The 14490-nt window shown below is 44.1% G+C and overlaps 4 protein-coding genes across 6 annotated transcripts in view; 3 read left to right on the top strand and 1 right to left on the bottom strand.

Moving 5' to 3' along the window:
• Positions 1-9825, top strand: part of LOC108096662 (neogenin) — a 41325-nt gene extending 31500 nt beyond the window's left edge. The window contains exons 2-10 of one of the 3 annotated variants that reach the window (XM_017198435.2): positions 1947-3149; positions 4303-4510; positions 5179-5461; positions 5526-5735; positions 5798-7128; positions 7187-7434; positions 7494-7674; positions 8331-8464; positions 8532-9825. In XM_017198435.2, the coding sequence (XP_017053924.1) occupies positions 1947-3149; positions 4303-4510; positions 5179-5461; positions 5526-5735; positions 5798-7128; positions 7187-7434; positions 7494-7674; positions 8331-8464; positions 8532-8761 (4028 nt within the window). In that variant the 3' untranslated portion in view covers positions 8762-9825. Of the gene's footprint in view, positions 1-1946; positions 3150-3834; positions 4511-5178; positions 5462-5525; positions 5736-5797; positions 7129-7186; positions 7435-7493; positions 7675-8330; positions 8465-8531 lie in introns of all 3 variants that reach the window. The other 2 variants (XM_017198434.2, XM_017198433.2) reach the window with 2 other exon arrangements.
• On the top strand, positions 7694-8299 carry LOC108096667. The gene has a single exon (XM_017198440.1). It carries the CDS (start codon positions 7803-7805, stop codon positions 8196-8198), a length of 396 nt encoding a protein of 131 aa, XP_017053929.1. The 5' UTR covers positions 7694-7802; the 3' UTR covers positions 8199-8299.
• Positions 9826-10544: 719 nt separating the features above from the next.
• On the top strand, positions 10545-13429 carry LOC108096663 (probable cytochrome P450 301a1, mitochondrial). The gene is made up of 7 exons (XM_017198436.1): positions 10545-10975; positions 11545-11695; positions 11851-11963; positions 12018-12211; positions 12268-12469; positions 12529-12694; positions 12755-13429. The coding sequence occupies exons 1-7, from the start codon at positions 10713-10715 to the stop codon at positions 13322-13324; spliced, it is 1659 nt and encodes a 552-aa protein (XP_017053925.1). The 5' UTR covers positions 10545-10712; the 3' UTR covers positions 13325-13429.
• Positions 13401-14304, bottom strand: LOC108096666 (adenylate kinase isoenzyme 6 homolog). The gene is made up of 3 exons (XM_017198439.2): positions 14053-14304; positions 13834-13985; positions 13401-13771 (listed from the first exon to the last, which is right to left on the bottom strand). The coding sequence occupies exons 1-3, from the start codon at positions 14096-14098 to the stop codon at positions 13442-13444; spliced, it is 528 nt and encodes a 175-aa protein (XP_017053928.1). The 5' UTR covers positions 14099-14304; the 3' UTR covers positions 13401-13441.
• Between the last annotated feature and the right edge of the window lie 186 nt (positions 14305-14490).

The following is a 14490-nucleotide window of genomic DNA, read 5'->3' as shown; positions in this document are numbered from 1 at the left end:
TGTAACTCAAGACTCATTAGAAAACTCTATATTCCAAAAATCATTATTGTCTGATGAAAAACAACGAGGTTATAATTATATTTCCGTTATTTCTATATAGATTTTTCGATCTTTCCTATGGCAGCTCTATGATATAGTACTCCGATTTTTATGAAATTTTTTTCTCAACTTAAGAGTATTTAAAAAACTTTATGTTCCAAAAATCATGCTCGTGGCATTAAAAACAACGACATTATAATTTTTTTCCATTATTTATATATATATTTTTTGATCTCTCCTATGGCAGCTATATGATAGAGTTATCCGATTTTGATAAAATTTAATCCGAAATTCAATAGCAGTTAGAAAACGCCATCTGGAAGGAGTCAAGTCGATCTGATCAAAAACAACGGTGTAAACATTTTTTATTTCATTCTCTTGTATGGGAGCTATCCGATATAGTCGCCCGATCCGGCTCGTTCCGACATATATACTGCGTGCAACAACTACACAACTTTTGGGAAAGTTTCAGCGAGATAGCTTTAAAACTGAGAGACTAGTTTACATAGAAACCGACAGGAGGACAGACAGACAGACGGACAGACGGACAGACGTACATACATATTTCGATTCAGATGGTGATGCTGATCAAGAATATATATACTTTATGGGGTCTGAGGTGTCTCCTTCACTGCGTTGCAAACTTCTGACTGAAATTATAATACCCTTTGCTCTGCAAGGGTATAAAAAGCCGAGGAACTAAACTTCTACAGATACTGTACAAATATAAAAATAATTTTGATATGAAGTATATAATAAATAATTGTAGTAATAATTGTAAATGGGTACACAGATTATTCTGTGTTCTTTATGTTCTTCTTAAACTTAAAAATAATAAAGATATGAAGTATATAATAATACCCATTTACAAATTATTCTAATGTTATAATTTCTAACTTATAAACTTAGCTTTTAATGGCTAAATCCTCACATCTTTCGAGTGAACCCACTCAGCTTGTCCGCATCACCTTTATCCTGTGTATCCTTGGCTTTGAGGATACCAGGCACTGAGTTCCTTGCGTTACTCGATTTTTCTTTCCGGCATGTTGGGTTATTCATTGGCAGGCCCTACAACCTACAGCCTGCAACCCTCCAAAGCCCAGACATTCCCTTCACCCAGTTCGCCACCCCCGCCGGTTCGCTCCAAAGTGGAAATGCAAATATTTGCGTGCCCCTGGCGACCCCCTTCGCATTTCCCTCCCAGTCCTGCCATCCTCCTTCCCTGCCTTCGGTGCCGCATGCCTCCGAGAGAGAGTTGGCCTTTGTAGCCTCAATTATTCAGCCATGTTTACAAGTTGACAGATTGCAGAAGCTGCCGCTCCTCGAGTGGAGGCACACTCCGGTAAACTGGGGGCGGCTGCCTTAAGTCAAGCCACCACACCACATACCTCTTTTCGGATGTGCCGGCTCCACACACAGGAAAAATTACTCCCGAAGTGGAAAAATAAATTCAAGCAATTGGGGAAATACAAAAATGCCATAAAAACGCACTTAGGATTAAACCAAAGGAAAATAGAAAACACACAAAAAATTGTACTTTTAAAACTGCATTACTGATATGTGTAGAGTTTTTTTCGCAGAAGGAAAAATAAAGATTTTTCAAAACAAAATCCATAAAATAAAATTATTTATATAATCTTTAAGGAACTGTCTTTTTAATACATTTTAGTTAGTTAGTAATTATTTGTTATCCCCAACATGTGTATTATAATATGTTCTAATGTCATATGTAACACTGTATCCTGAAAATTATATCCGCAGGGAAACAATATAAGATTATTTAAAACTAAAATTTAATATTTGATTAGAAAAACTTATTGCAATAATTTATTTATGTGAAGAACTTTTACCCTTCGTTTTTCTGACAGTGCATTAATTTCCCCCCTTCTGTGCATTTCTTTTTGCAGCTCTCTCGTTCACCTTGGAGCCGCAGGATGCAGTGGTGCCCGAGGGTCACTCAGTGCTGCTCCAGTGCGCGGGAAGTGCATCCACGGGTCGCGCGGGCAAAGGCAAGGCGGGCACGCCCACTCCGGTGAGCATCCGGTGGCGAGGACCCGATGGCCAGGACCTCGTGATCGTGGGCGACACGTTCCGCACCCAGCTGAAGAACGGATCGCTGTACATTTCATCCGTGGAGGAGAACCGTGGACTAACTGGCGCCTATCAGTGTTTGCTGAGTGCCGAGGGCGTGGGCAGTGTCCTGAGTCGCCCGGCTCTGGTGGCCATTGCCCGCCAGCCGGATCTCAACCAGGACTTCCTGGAGACGTACCTGCTGCCTGGACAGACGGCCTACTTCCGCTGCATGGTGGGCGAGGCCAGTTGGCAGGAGGGCGTCAAGCATTCGGTGCAGTGGTTCAAGGATGACCTGCCCCTTCCGCTGGACAAGCTGCGCATGGTGGTGCTGCCCAATGGAGCACTGGAGATCGATGAGGTGGGGCCCTCGGACCGGGGTTCCTACCAGTGCAATGTGACCTCGGGAAGTTCCTCTCGATTGAGCAGTAAAACCAATCTGAACATCAAGAAACCCAGTGAACCGGGAGCGGAGAACGCGGTGGCTCCTTCATTCCTCGTTGGACCCTCTCCAAAAACTGTGAGGGAAGGCGATACCGTCACCCTGGATTGTGTGGCCAATGGAGTGCCCAAGCCACAGATCAAATGGCTGCGCAACGGCATGGATTTGGATCTCAACGATCTGGATTCCCGCTTCTCCATCATTGGAACGGGTTCCCTGCAGATCTCCAGTGCAGAGGATATTGATTCGGGGAACTATCAGTGCCGAGCAAGCAACACAGTAGATTCCCTCGATGCTCAGGCAACGGTGCAGGTCCAGGAGCCACCGAAGTTCATCAAGGCACCGAAGGACACAACTGCTCACGAAAAGGATGAACCGGAGTTAAAATGCGACATCTGGGGAAAGCCCAAACCCACGATTCGCTGGCTGAAGAACGGGGATCTGATAACTCCAAACGATTACATGCAACTGGTGGATGGTCACAACCTGAAGATCCTCGGCCTCCTGAACTCCGATGCAGGGATGTTCCAGTGCGTGGGCACCAATGCCGCCGGAAGTGTCCATGCAGCAGCACGTCTGCGAGTTGTTCCCCAAGGAGGTGAGTGGATTAACAAATGATAATACAATATATATCCCAAAGTAGATCTAGCTCGGTGTCCAGTATTTGTGCAGCTTGAAAAGAATTGGCGCCTTTTTAAGGCCTGTAAAATGACCCAACGAAATTTAAAGGCTAATTCACCAAACTTCCCCTCTTTTCCATTGTTATATAAACATCCTTTCGTTCGTCCTGCTTTTGTAAAATAATTTCGTATACGTCTATGTGTGTATTGTTTGTGTAGACATAAATTAAATTACTCAAATTATTTTTATCATAAAACATGAAAATCTCTTTTGTGTTTGCGCCATTGTAATAGCTATTATTTAATCCTTTCTTTGTTCTATAAATAAGTTATTAACATTTCTCAGCTTGAAACGATTCAATGGTAGTTGTCCTCTGTTTGCTTTTCTGATTTAAATAACTATATAAATCGCTTAAGCGGCTTAAAGGCATAATTGACATTAATTAATGATTCGTTGAATGCGAACCGCAAACGCAAAGGAGATTTTAATCAACATTTAATCACGTGAAATGAATTCTATTAATTTCGAATATAATTTATTAACTTATTGTTTCTCTTTTGTTTGTTCTTTTATTTCCCTTAACCTCGCCTCATTTCCATTTCGATATCACCCCAAACAAACAACAACAACCATCCAACCACCTGGGCATCCCACTCCCAAAGTGAAAATCAAAAAACGTAAATCCCAAGGCCAGTCCACCAAGTCCCTCCAGACCTTTGACAACCTGACCAAGCGACGCAAACCCTTCAATTCCGGTGAGCAACTGCGCACCAAATCCGGTGGAAGTTTTCGCTTTTCGGGTGAAGACGATGACTTGGACGAGGAGGACGACTCCAGTACGACACGACTTAGGTTGCCGAATGGAAAGCTTCCCAAATTCGAGCAACCTTTGAACGATCGCATGTTCAACATTCTGAACACAGCAAGTGCTTTGCCACTCGAAAATCAATCCAAGAGTTACGAGGACGACGACGACTATGACGACGATGACGATAACGACGATCCGGCTACGAAAAAGGCTCTTCTGGAGGCCTATAAACAGGGAGAGGATCCGCAGAAAATACTGGACTCCTGGCGGTTGAGCAATAGCAAGAGATCCCAGCAGCAAAAACAATCCCCTGCTTCCCCAGATTCCCCCGAACAGGATCCGAGTAAACCGAATCCGGCAGGCAAACCCCTCGACAGTGGACTCCAAGCCAGATTGCCCAGTGCCCCTCGTGATCTGGTGGCCCAGATAGTGAAGTCCCGCTTCGTGACCCTCAGCTGGGTGGAACCCCTTCAGAATGCCGGCGATGTGGTCTACTACACCGTCTACTACAAGATGAACAACAGCGAGAGGTGAGTGGTTATAGTGAGTTCTATCCGCATAATTGGCATCCGCTTCATTAACCAGCAATTAGCAATTAGCGGAGATTAACCCTATTAGCATAGTTAGTCAATCGCCTAATGGCTTCCTTGCTTCAGTCAACCGGAAATGATTTCGCTTTCGATTCAATCAGACAGACAGACAGAAAGGCGGGCTTTCTGTCTGGAATTCATCCTGTGCCCATTTCCTGACTTACTCACTTACTCAAGGAGCTCGTGCGTGAGCTGATTAAAAAACCTTCCACAGCGAAAAAAATATTAAACTACTGAAATGCCAGGAGGTTATAAAAGTAACATAACACAATTTACCGACTGCTCGAAACCCCTACAATGTTTAGTAAAATACATTAGCAAGCAAATAACAATAATTATTATTATTATGTTTCAAATTCAACCAGCACATTTTGTCACATTAAATGTGCAATTCTTTACACAACTAAAATTAAATACAACTATTTGAACCTTGCAAAATTTAATGTCCATTTGGTACCTCAGATGTTTCCTTACTTTTACAACATTAATGGGTTAAAATCAAATACATCTAACTTCCAATATCCAGGCAGATTAAAAATTTATCGACCATCAAGAAAAGATCTCTTAAGAAGCAATAAATAATTCACATTCCAAACTACGATTTTTAGGGAACAAAAAATGGTCACCAAGTCGCACGATGATCAACAGGTCAACATTCAATCTCTGCTGCCGGGCAGAACCTACCAATTTCGAGTGGAGGCAAACACCAATTTCGGCAACGGAGCATCTTCGGCTGCACTGGAGGTCAGCACCCAGCCGGAGGTGAACATTGCAGGTCCGCCGCGCAACTTTGAGGGATTCGCCCGCAGCCACAAGGAGATCTATGTGAAATGGATAGAGCCGGCGGTAACCAACGGCGAGATTCTCAAGTACCGCGTTTACTACTCCGAAGTGAGTTAAGAAAAATAAATTAAACATCGAAAGAAAGGTAAATCAATCAATTTGCAAATTACAGAACGACAGCGGTGCTGATTTGTATCACGAAAGCACTTCGTTGGACGCTGTGCTAACGGAGCTGCGTCCCCACACGGATTACGTGATATCTGTGGTGCCTTTCAATAGGAATGGAATGGGAGATCCCTCCTCGGAAATCCGGGTGAAGACGTTCTCTTCCACGCCATCGGAGCCGCCAAATAATGTCACTTTGGAGGTGACGAGTTCTAGTGTAAGTATATTCAAATTATAAAAGGGAAATCACTTTTACCTACTTATAAACTCATCTTTTAGTCAATCACCGTTCACTGGGAGCCGCCTGCAGAGGAGGATCGCAATGGTCAGATCACAGGCTACAAGATTCGCTATCGCAAGTTCAAGGATGCACCGCAGGTGAAGAGCACGCCGGCCAACATTCGCTACTTCGAGTTGAGCAGCTTGGATCGCAATGCCGAGTACCAGGTGAAGATTGCCGCCATGACGGTGAACGGATCGGGACCCTTCACGGAATGGTATCGCGTCAACACACTCGAAAATGATCTGGATGAGACTCAAGTACCTGGCAAACCCATTTGGATAAACATTCATCCGGGAGCGAACAACATTGCGCTGCACTGGGGTCCACCACAACAGCCGGAGATCAAGATACGCAACTACGTGCTGGGCTGGGGTCGCGGAATTCCCGACGAGAACACCATCGAACTGAAGGAGACGGAGCGCTATCATGTGCTCAAGAACCTGGAGTCGAACATGGAGTATGTGGTGTCGCTGAGAGCGAGGAATGTGAAGGGGGACGGTCCACCCATTTACGATAATATCAAGACACGCGACGAGGAGCCAGTGGATGCACCCACTCCACTGGAGGTTCCGGTGGGTCTGCGAGCCATCACCATGTCCAGCTCCTCGATTGTGGTCTACTGGATCGACACGATGCTGAACAAGAACCAGCATGTCACGGATAATCGCTACTACACGGTCAGCTACGGCATCACGGGATCCAATCGCTATCGCTACCACAACACCTCGGATCTCAATTGCATGATCAACGATTTGCGACCCAATACGCAGTACGAGTTTGCAGTTAAGGTGGTCAAGGGTCGAAGGGAATCATCGTGGTCCATGTCCGTGTTGAATAGCACCTATCAAAATGTGCCAGTCACTCCGCCTCGCGAGGTCACAGTTCGCCTGGATGAGCAGAATCCACCGAATGTGATTGTTCAGTGGATTCCACCGAAGCACACTGTTGGTCAGATCACCGGGTACAACATCTACTACACCACTGATACCACAAAGCGGGATCGCGACTGGTCAGTGGAGGCCTTCGCTGGCGAAGAGACCATGCTGATGCTACCGAACCTTAAGCCATACACTACGTACTACTTTAAAGTCCAGGCGAGAACCACAAAGGGCACGAATAATGCTCCGTTCTCAGCTCTGGTTTCCTACACCACCAGTGCAGCGGTCATCATGCAGGAGGCCGACACCATCGCCAAGGGAATCGACAACGAGAAGCTGCTGTACATCATCATTGCGGCGACAGCAGTTGTGCTGCTGCTGGTCCTCGTTGGCATCCTGATGCTGTGCCGTCGTAAGCCTCAATCCTCACCAGAACATACGAAGAAGAGGTGGGTTCTTACTATTTTTGCTTTCTGGAGTTTATTTCTAAATGTTATGTTTTTGCAGCTACCAAAAGAACAACGTGGGCGTGCCCAAGCCTCCGGATCTATGGATACACCATGATCAAATGGAGCTGAAGAACATCGACAAGGGTTTGCACACAGTGACTCCAGTTTGCAGCGACGGAGCGTCGAGCAGTGGTGCCCTCACTCTGCCCCGTTCGGTGGTGCACAGCGAGTACGAGGTGGAGACACCAGTGCCAGGTCATGTGACCAATTCCCTGGACAAGCGCTCCTATGTGCCAGGATATATGAGTGAGTGACATTATTATATTGGTAAAGAGATCCAAATTAACACAGAATATCCATTGCAGCCACCTCAATGAACGGAACCATGGAGCGACCGCAGTATCCGCGCACGCAGTACAGCCACCAGAACCGATCCCACATGACCATGGAGGCGGGTCTCTCCCAGCAGAGCCTCACCCAGCCGCAGAGCAACTCGATGGCTCAGACACCGGAGCATCCTTATGGCGGTTACGATGCCAATTTCTGGTGAGTAAAGTGGGCGGTGCTTATTTAGTTATATTTTTTCGATTTGAGCAATCCCATTGGCTGTGTGCTAGAAATTATACAAAATTCCAAAATAAATCCACGTAATCCACTACAAAAATACCCAAAAAATGTGCTCGAGGACGCGTTGGGGACGCATCGATCCCAGTTTGCAGGTCAGCCTGGTGCCAGGACCATCCAGCAGGGTCATCAAGTTGAACAACAAAACGCTGCCGCGGCGCGTGGAGCAGCAGCTCCTTTTGATGGCTTCGCCGTCGCCGTTCCTCAACTTCATGAACAAGTTCCGGCTGGACGAGATCCTGATCAACCATCAGTACAGGGGCGTCTACAGCATGCGCACCGCGGCCACCATCACCGAGTTGGCCACGTACACGTGGAACGTGATGTCCGTCTCCGATCGCCAGCCGTACATCCGGCTGGCCAGGAAGGCGCAGCAGATCCAGCTGGCGCGTAAGCTGCACTTTCTGGGCACTAGCAATCGGCTGGTGATCAAGCAGGACTCCTAATGTCCTGGCAGTCGAATGTTTAGAGCAGTCTTGGCCCTTGTTTAGTAGCATTATATATAGTTGGAATATAGTTTTGAATAAATAGTCATTTTTAACTGGTATATATTGTAATTCTTTGCTTTTGCGTTTTAGCAATGCGAGCAGTGGAGCCGCTGGTAATGGCTGTGTGTCTACCATTGAGAGCGCCAAACGTGGGCATCCTCTGAAGAGCTTCAGCGTTCCAGGGCCACCGCCCACAGGAGCAGCCACGCCCATCAATAAACATAGTGAGTATTGTTAATAATAATGAATTAATTTGTACTACAATTATTAATCCCACACTTCTTTCTTCAGCTCCCGCCGTCACAATACGTCCACAAAACCAATCGCCATACAAGAAGCCATCGTTCTCGGCCGCCACGCCCAATCGCCTGCAGGGCGGCGGCTCGGTGGTCCATTCAACCGATGAGATTCAAAGACTGGCACCCAGCACGTCCACCGAGGAGCTCAACCAGGAAATGGCCAATCTGGAGGGCCTCATGAAGGATCTGAGCGCCATAACGGCCAATGAGTTCGAGTGTTAACACTGAAGCCGCCATCAAAACCTTCGATCGGTTCGATCGGTTGGCTGAAAGTATTAGTCGTCAAACAACAGATGTTACTTGTTTTTTAGTTTCTGTTTTATATTAATGATTTAACTCGAATTTGTGAAATGTATTGAAGCGACTTGAACTTGAATTAGGTTCGCCTTCGGTGAGGTCCGTTTAGTTTTAGTTAATCAAATGTGCGATATATTAATGACCGAAAAGAACTGTAAATACGAACGACGCAGCCATATAAATTTGTAAGCCTAGATACACACATTCATACCTATAAATAGCACATAAGCATAGTTAATTATCGGATAAGAAGGGTGTAAAAACAAGGGGACAGAACGGATAGCGAGGAAACAGATGGAACGTACATATATTGAGCATGATCTGTCTCTCTAGCTGTCACACGACATTTCATATTTATCACTCTGAATCATCTTAATTTATAGTCTAAGCCCCACATACATATGCCATTCTATATTCATATGCATACAGCATCTAAGCTAAGTTTCATACTAGTAACGCGACCCTAAGAACGTAACTTTTATGCTATTATAACCCCAACAAACAATCAAAACATTTCGATCTAAACTTGCCCCTTAAAGTGTTCTCCAATATTGTTTTAAATCTATGAGTTTGATACGTGCCATTCAATGATTTGTCGCCAATCCCACACAACTACTTAAGCTATAAAGTCAAGTTCTAGACTAAGCCAGCAAAGCATTTACGATTTAAACTTAACTATTAAAAAAAGATGGCATGACACTGTCTGTTATATTGCGCAAAGCATAAATGCAACTTTTTAAAAAGGAGACTTTGAATGCTTCAAAGTTTTTATTGCCAGGAAAGTTTACTAATTTTATGCGTTGTTCACTATAAACATTGTTCACTGTATTCAACATTGTTTTGCACAACAATCTCATTAAACTCAGTAATGCGTTAAAATGTAAACCTCAAGGAATGCATTTTGAAAATTGTAAAATTTTGTATTGTATTGAACGTAAACTTTGTAATCAAAAGAAATTACTAAATATATAAAAAATATGTGAAAATTATGTCTTACTTGGCTTTATTTGGGATGGAATGGAATGAGGATGCGGGATGCATCGGCTATAACTACCGAAAGTGTCGCATACTTTTGGGATCAAGTGGAAAATCTTAAAAAAAAAGAATAGCCACCTACTATTGCGGCTGGTACTTCATAGTGGGGTTTGGTTAAATATGTTGGGCTTGGCCAAAGGATTTCAACGAGGAAATTTGTTTCACTTAGATTTAAAATAACAGGTCAACAGAATGTATTAGATGGGAGTTTTAAAAATACTTTTAGATCAAGTAAGAAATTCAAAGAGTAGCTTTATGTTCGCCTGTTACTTCAAATATTTTCGGTTTGGCCACCCGACCAATTGGAACTCTTAGTTTCTTTTGACATTTATTTGTTATGTTTTATAAAAACCATTTAACATAGTTAGACTCATTTTTCCTAAATATATCATATATACTTTTGCGTAAGTAATACAAATTGTAAATGAGATGCAGAGAAATATTAAGTATATGAAAAAAAATACAGACAAACCCCTTGGAACAAAATATATGCTAATTGGAGAGGTCGAAACATTCTCCTTATTTCCTTTATATTAATCCATACCTAAAGCTTAAGAGCATTACGGCACTTTCTCTTTGAAGCCCGCGAAGAGAGCCAGCTGCAGAGCATTAAAAAATATACACAGCTTGTTTGGATCGCTGGAGCTGGTGCCGCAAGTAGTTTGAGCCAGGCAGCCGTTACGTGTGGAACTTGATTGCGGTTCCCGCTAGAAGCCAGTTTCATTGCCCCGCGGATCTCGGTGTGTCAACGTCAACAGAAGACAATTGGAAATCGAGGCTTGCGAGCAGTGAAATCTGATTTGAATTTCAATCAGTGTCGGGCTTTTGTCAGTTCCGAAAAATGAATAAACTTCCCAATCAGGCGTGGCGTTCCACAGCCTCAGTTTCCAATCTGCGACGAAATGTCTCAAAAATCGGCGGTGCAGCTTCCAATCGATGGGAAACCCGCAAAAACTCCACGGGCGTAGCCACTTGTCCACATCTGGCTGATTCGGAAGAAACCAGTGCCCCTCGAATACACTCCACCTCGGAGTGGCAAAACGCCCTGCCCTACAATCAAATACCCGGACCGAAACCCATTCCCATTCTTGGGAACACCTGGAGGTAAGGAAACCGAAGAGAAGCGAATCGAAAAACGAAAGACTGAAGACACAAACTTGCTCGCTTTCTCCGAGCAAACTGCAATTGCAATAAAACCAAACACTCTTCGTTTCACTTGACCCAATTAAGTCGGCCAGCTTGTTCAACAATTATTGAATTTACGACCATGATGATGATGTTCGTTTCTTCCACCGCTCATTTGTTTGGACTTGTGCAAAAAACACGCAATTCCGATGAGTGTTTACCCCTTCGTTTTAACGATGATTTGTGCTAACTAAATATTTATGGGCGGCTCTAAAGCTGCCTCCTAACGATTCTCGTTAAATGTGCGTGTGGGATTCCAGCAATTTACACCTGTCTAATCCCAAGCCCTAACTTACAGCCCGTTCGACGGCACGTCATTCAGTTGATTAGCGTTCAATTAGCGCCAAATTCAAGGTCGCCCTAATAACGTGTAAAATTTTGCTGCATGCTGACGAATTTTGCTCACAAATCATATTTTTGCGCCGACGGAAAAAGTCAATGCATCTTTCATTGTCATAGAGATTTGTATAACCTTGATTATTTAATAGATTGATGCCAATAATTGGTCAATATACCATCTCTGATGTGGCCAAAATATCATCGCTGTTGCACGATCGTTATGGCAGAATTGTGCGATTTGGAGGTCTTATTGGAAGACCCGATCTTTTGTTCATCTACGATGCCGACGAAATTGAAAAGGTAAGCTTTACGACGCGCCAACCGCTTGGGACTTTCCGCATGACCAGCGAACCACGAAGGCACCAAGGCACGCAGCTATTACTCAGTTTTATGGCACCGTACAAATTGTCTGCTGTTGTCGGATATTAAGCTATAGCAATTTCGTAAATTCGCAGTGCTATCGAAGCGAGGGACCCACTCCCTTCCGCCCCTCGATGCCCAGTTTGGTGAAATACAAGAGCGTGGTGCGCAAGGATTTCTTCGGAGAACTCGGCGGCGTAGTCGGAGTGTAGGTGGAGTTATCTACTTTGTAAGCAATCTTATTAATTCGTATTCCATTCAGCCACGGAGAACCTTGGCGCGAGTTCCGTTCGCGTGTGCAGAAGCCAGTGCTGCAATTATCGACAATTCGGAGGTATTTACAACCACTGGAAGTAATTACCGAGGATTTCCTGGAGCGCTGCGAACAGCTGCTGGACGAAAACCAAGAGCTGCCCGAAGATTTCGACAACGAGATTCACAAATGGTCCTTGGAATGTAAGTGTTATTTGTTTAAATATACCAACTATTTTATAATGGTATCTAATATTTAGGCATTGGTCGAGTGGCTTTGGACACTCGGTTGGGCTGTCTGGAATCGAATCTGAAGCCGGACTCGGAGCCCCAGCAAATCATTGATGCAGCCAAGTACGCCCTGCGGAATGTGGCCACTTTGGAGCTAAAAGCTCCCTACTGGCGATACTTTCCCACGCCTCTTTGGACTCGCTATGTGAAGAACATGAACTTCTTTGTGAGGTAAATACATTCAAAGAATATTACTTATTCTGTTTTTAATGAATTTCTTTTGTTTTTAGCGTTTGCATGAAATACATTCAAAGTGCCACCGAGAGACTGAAAACTCAAGATCCCAGTCAGCGTGCCGGCGAGCCTTCGCTGGTGGAGAAGGTCATCCTGTCGGAGAAGGACGAAAAGATTGCCACAATAATGGCTCTTGATTTGATTCTAGTCGGAATAGATACAGTAAGTTCCAAAATAATATTTGCAAGTCAATAGAAACTCTAACAAATCTTTAACTCTCAGATATCCATGGCAGTATGTTCCATGCTTTATCAACTGGCCACTCGACCAGTGGAGCAGCAAAAAGTGCACGAGGAGCTGAAGCGACTGCTTCCGGATCCCAACACACCGCTCACTATTCCACTGCTGGATCAGATGCACCACTTAAAGGCCTTCATCAAGGAGGTGTTCCGCATGTACAGCACGGTGATCGGAAATGGACGCACCTTGATGGAGGACAGTGTCATCTGTGGTTACCAGGTGCCCAAGGGGGTGCAGGCAGTCTTTCCAACTATTGTCACCGGTAATATGGAGGAGTATGTGACGGACGCGGCTACCTTCCGACCGGAGAGGTGGTTAAAGCCACAACATGGAGGAACTCCCGGCAACCTGCATCCTTTTGCGTCGCTTCCCTACGGTTATGGAGCACGAATGTGTTTGGGTCGGCGGTTCGCTGACCTGGAGATGCAAATTCTGCTGGCCAAGCTGTTGCGAAACTACAAATTGGAGTACAACCACAAGCCACTGGATTATGCAGTCACTTTCATGTATGCGCCGGATGGACCGCTTCGCTTTAAGATGACGCGAGTTTAGGTTGTAGATTTAGGATTTCGATTTTATACACGATGTTTGTTGAGAGAAAGAGTTGATTTACGAACAAATGTTGATATTTGTATACATAGGATTATAACAAACTAACTAATCCGATTTTTATTTTCTTTTCCACATACGATACCAGTTTTTTACAGTTTTCAGACTCATATGGGCATCAGCTTTCGTTTCCCCCTTGAGTTGAAATACTATATCCGATTTGTAGGAATCTCGGGCTTCTTCCAAAATGGTTCCAAAGATTTCGCACTGAACATTGGACGTTAGTTTCTTTTCGTTATAATTGCGTTCCTTTAGACGATCGTAAAGGGTTGTGTTGGGGCAGGTAACCACAAAGACGGCTTGAAACCAGCGCTCTGGAAAGAACTCACAGCCATGATACTCCACGATGTTGCCGCCCTTGGCCATCAGGGGCTCCAGGTGATCCAACAGCTGAATAAGAATCTTGTATAGTTAGTAAATATGTTGACAAATGTGATATATTTGCAATATACTTTTTCTTCATCCAGAACGGGGCAGTCGTATTCGTCGTCGTATTCCTCTACAAAATTGTTTTCCTTGGCAATTTTCGAGCAGTCCAGCCACTCGAACTTCAGTTGGGAGGCCAGACGTTCGCACAGGTAAGATTTGCCTGCTCCAGGAGTTCCTAAAAATGCATTACGTTTGTATAAACAACTATGAATAATAAAAAAAAAAAAACATTAAAATCACACCAGTTATTAATATATTTGGTTTAGCGTCTGGAGATGGCTCAGACATCTTGCTTTCTTTTTGATTAGATGATGTTCGTTTATAGATGCATAAAAGGGCCAAAGTTTATTGGCAAAAAGCACTTTTGGTTTGTTTTTAAAAAGCAACACGTGAAGCAAATGAAATTGTTTGTTTTTTTTAAGTTCTCGTATTTCTACTGCCAACTTGTTTTTTTAGGTTGTGCAGAGATGCCACCCGGTTTTGGCGAGTCTGAATGTGCTGCCAGACTGATTATTTGCTTTCTATCCGTGTCTTCGTTTTCTGGCGGGAAAAGCTAATTTTGTTTAAATTTTTGCTAAAAAAATATTTTAGTAGTAAACAAATTTGGCGAAAATCTGAAATTTAAAGGAAAAGAGTTGCAAGCGTGCATTAAAAATTATGTAACCACAAGGCAGCTTCAG

The sequence above is a fragment of the Drosophila ficusphila genome, unplaced genomic scaffold, assembly GCF_018152265.1.
Source record: "Drosophila ficusphila isolate 14025-0441.05 unplaced genomic scaffold, ASM1815226v1 contig_414, whole genome shotgun sequence".
In the NCBI taxonomy this organism is placed as follows: Eukaryota; Metazoa; Arthropoda; class Insecta; order Diptera; family Drosophilidae; genus Drosophila; species Drosophila ficusphila.
Note: the sequence above shows the minus strand (reverse complement) of the source record. Positions and strands in the feature narration are given on the sequence as shown.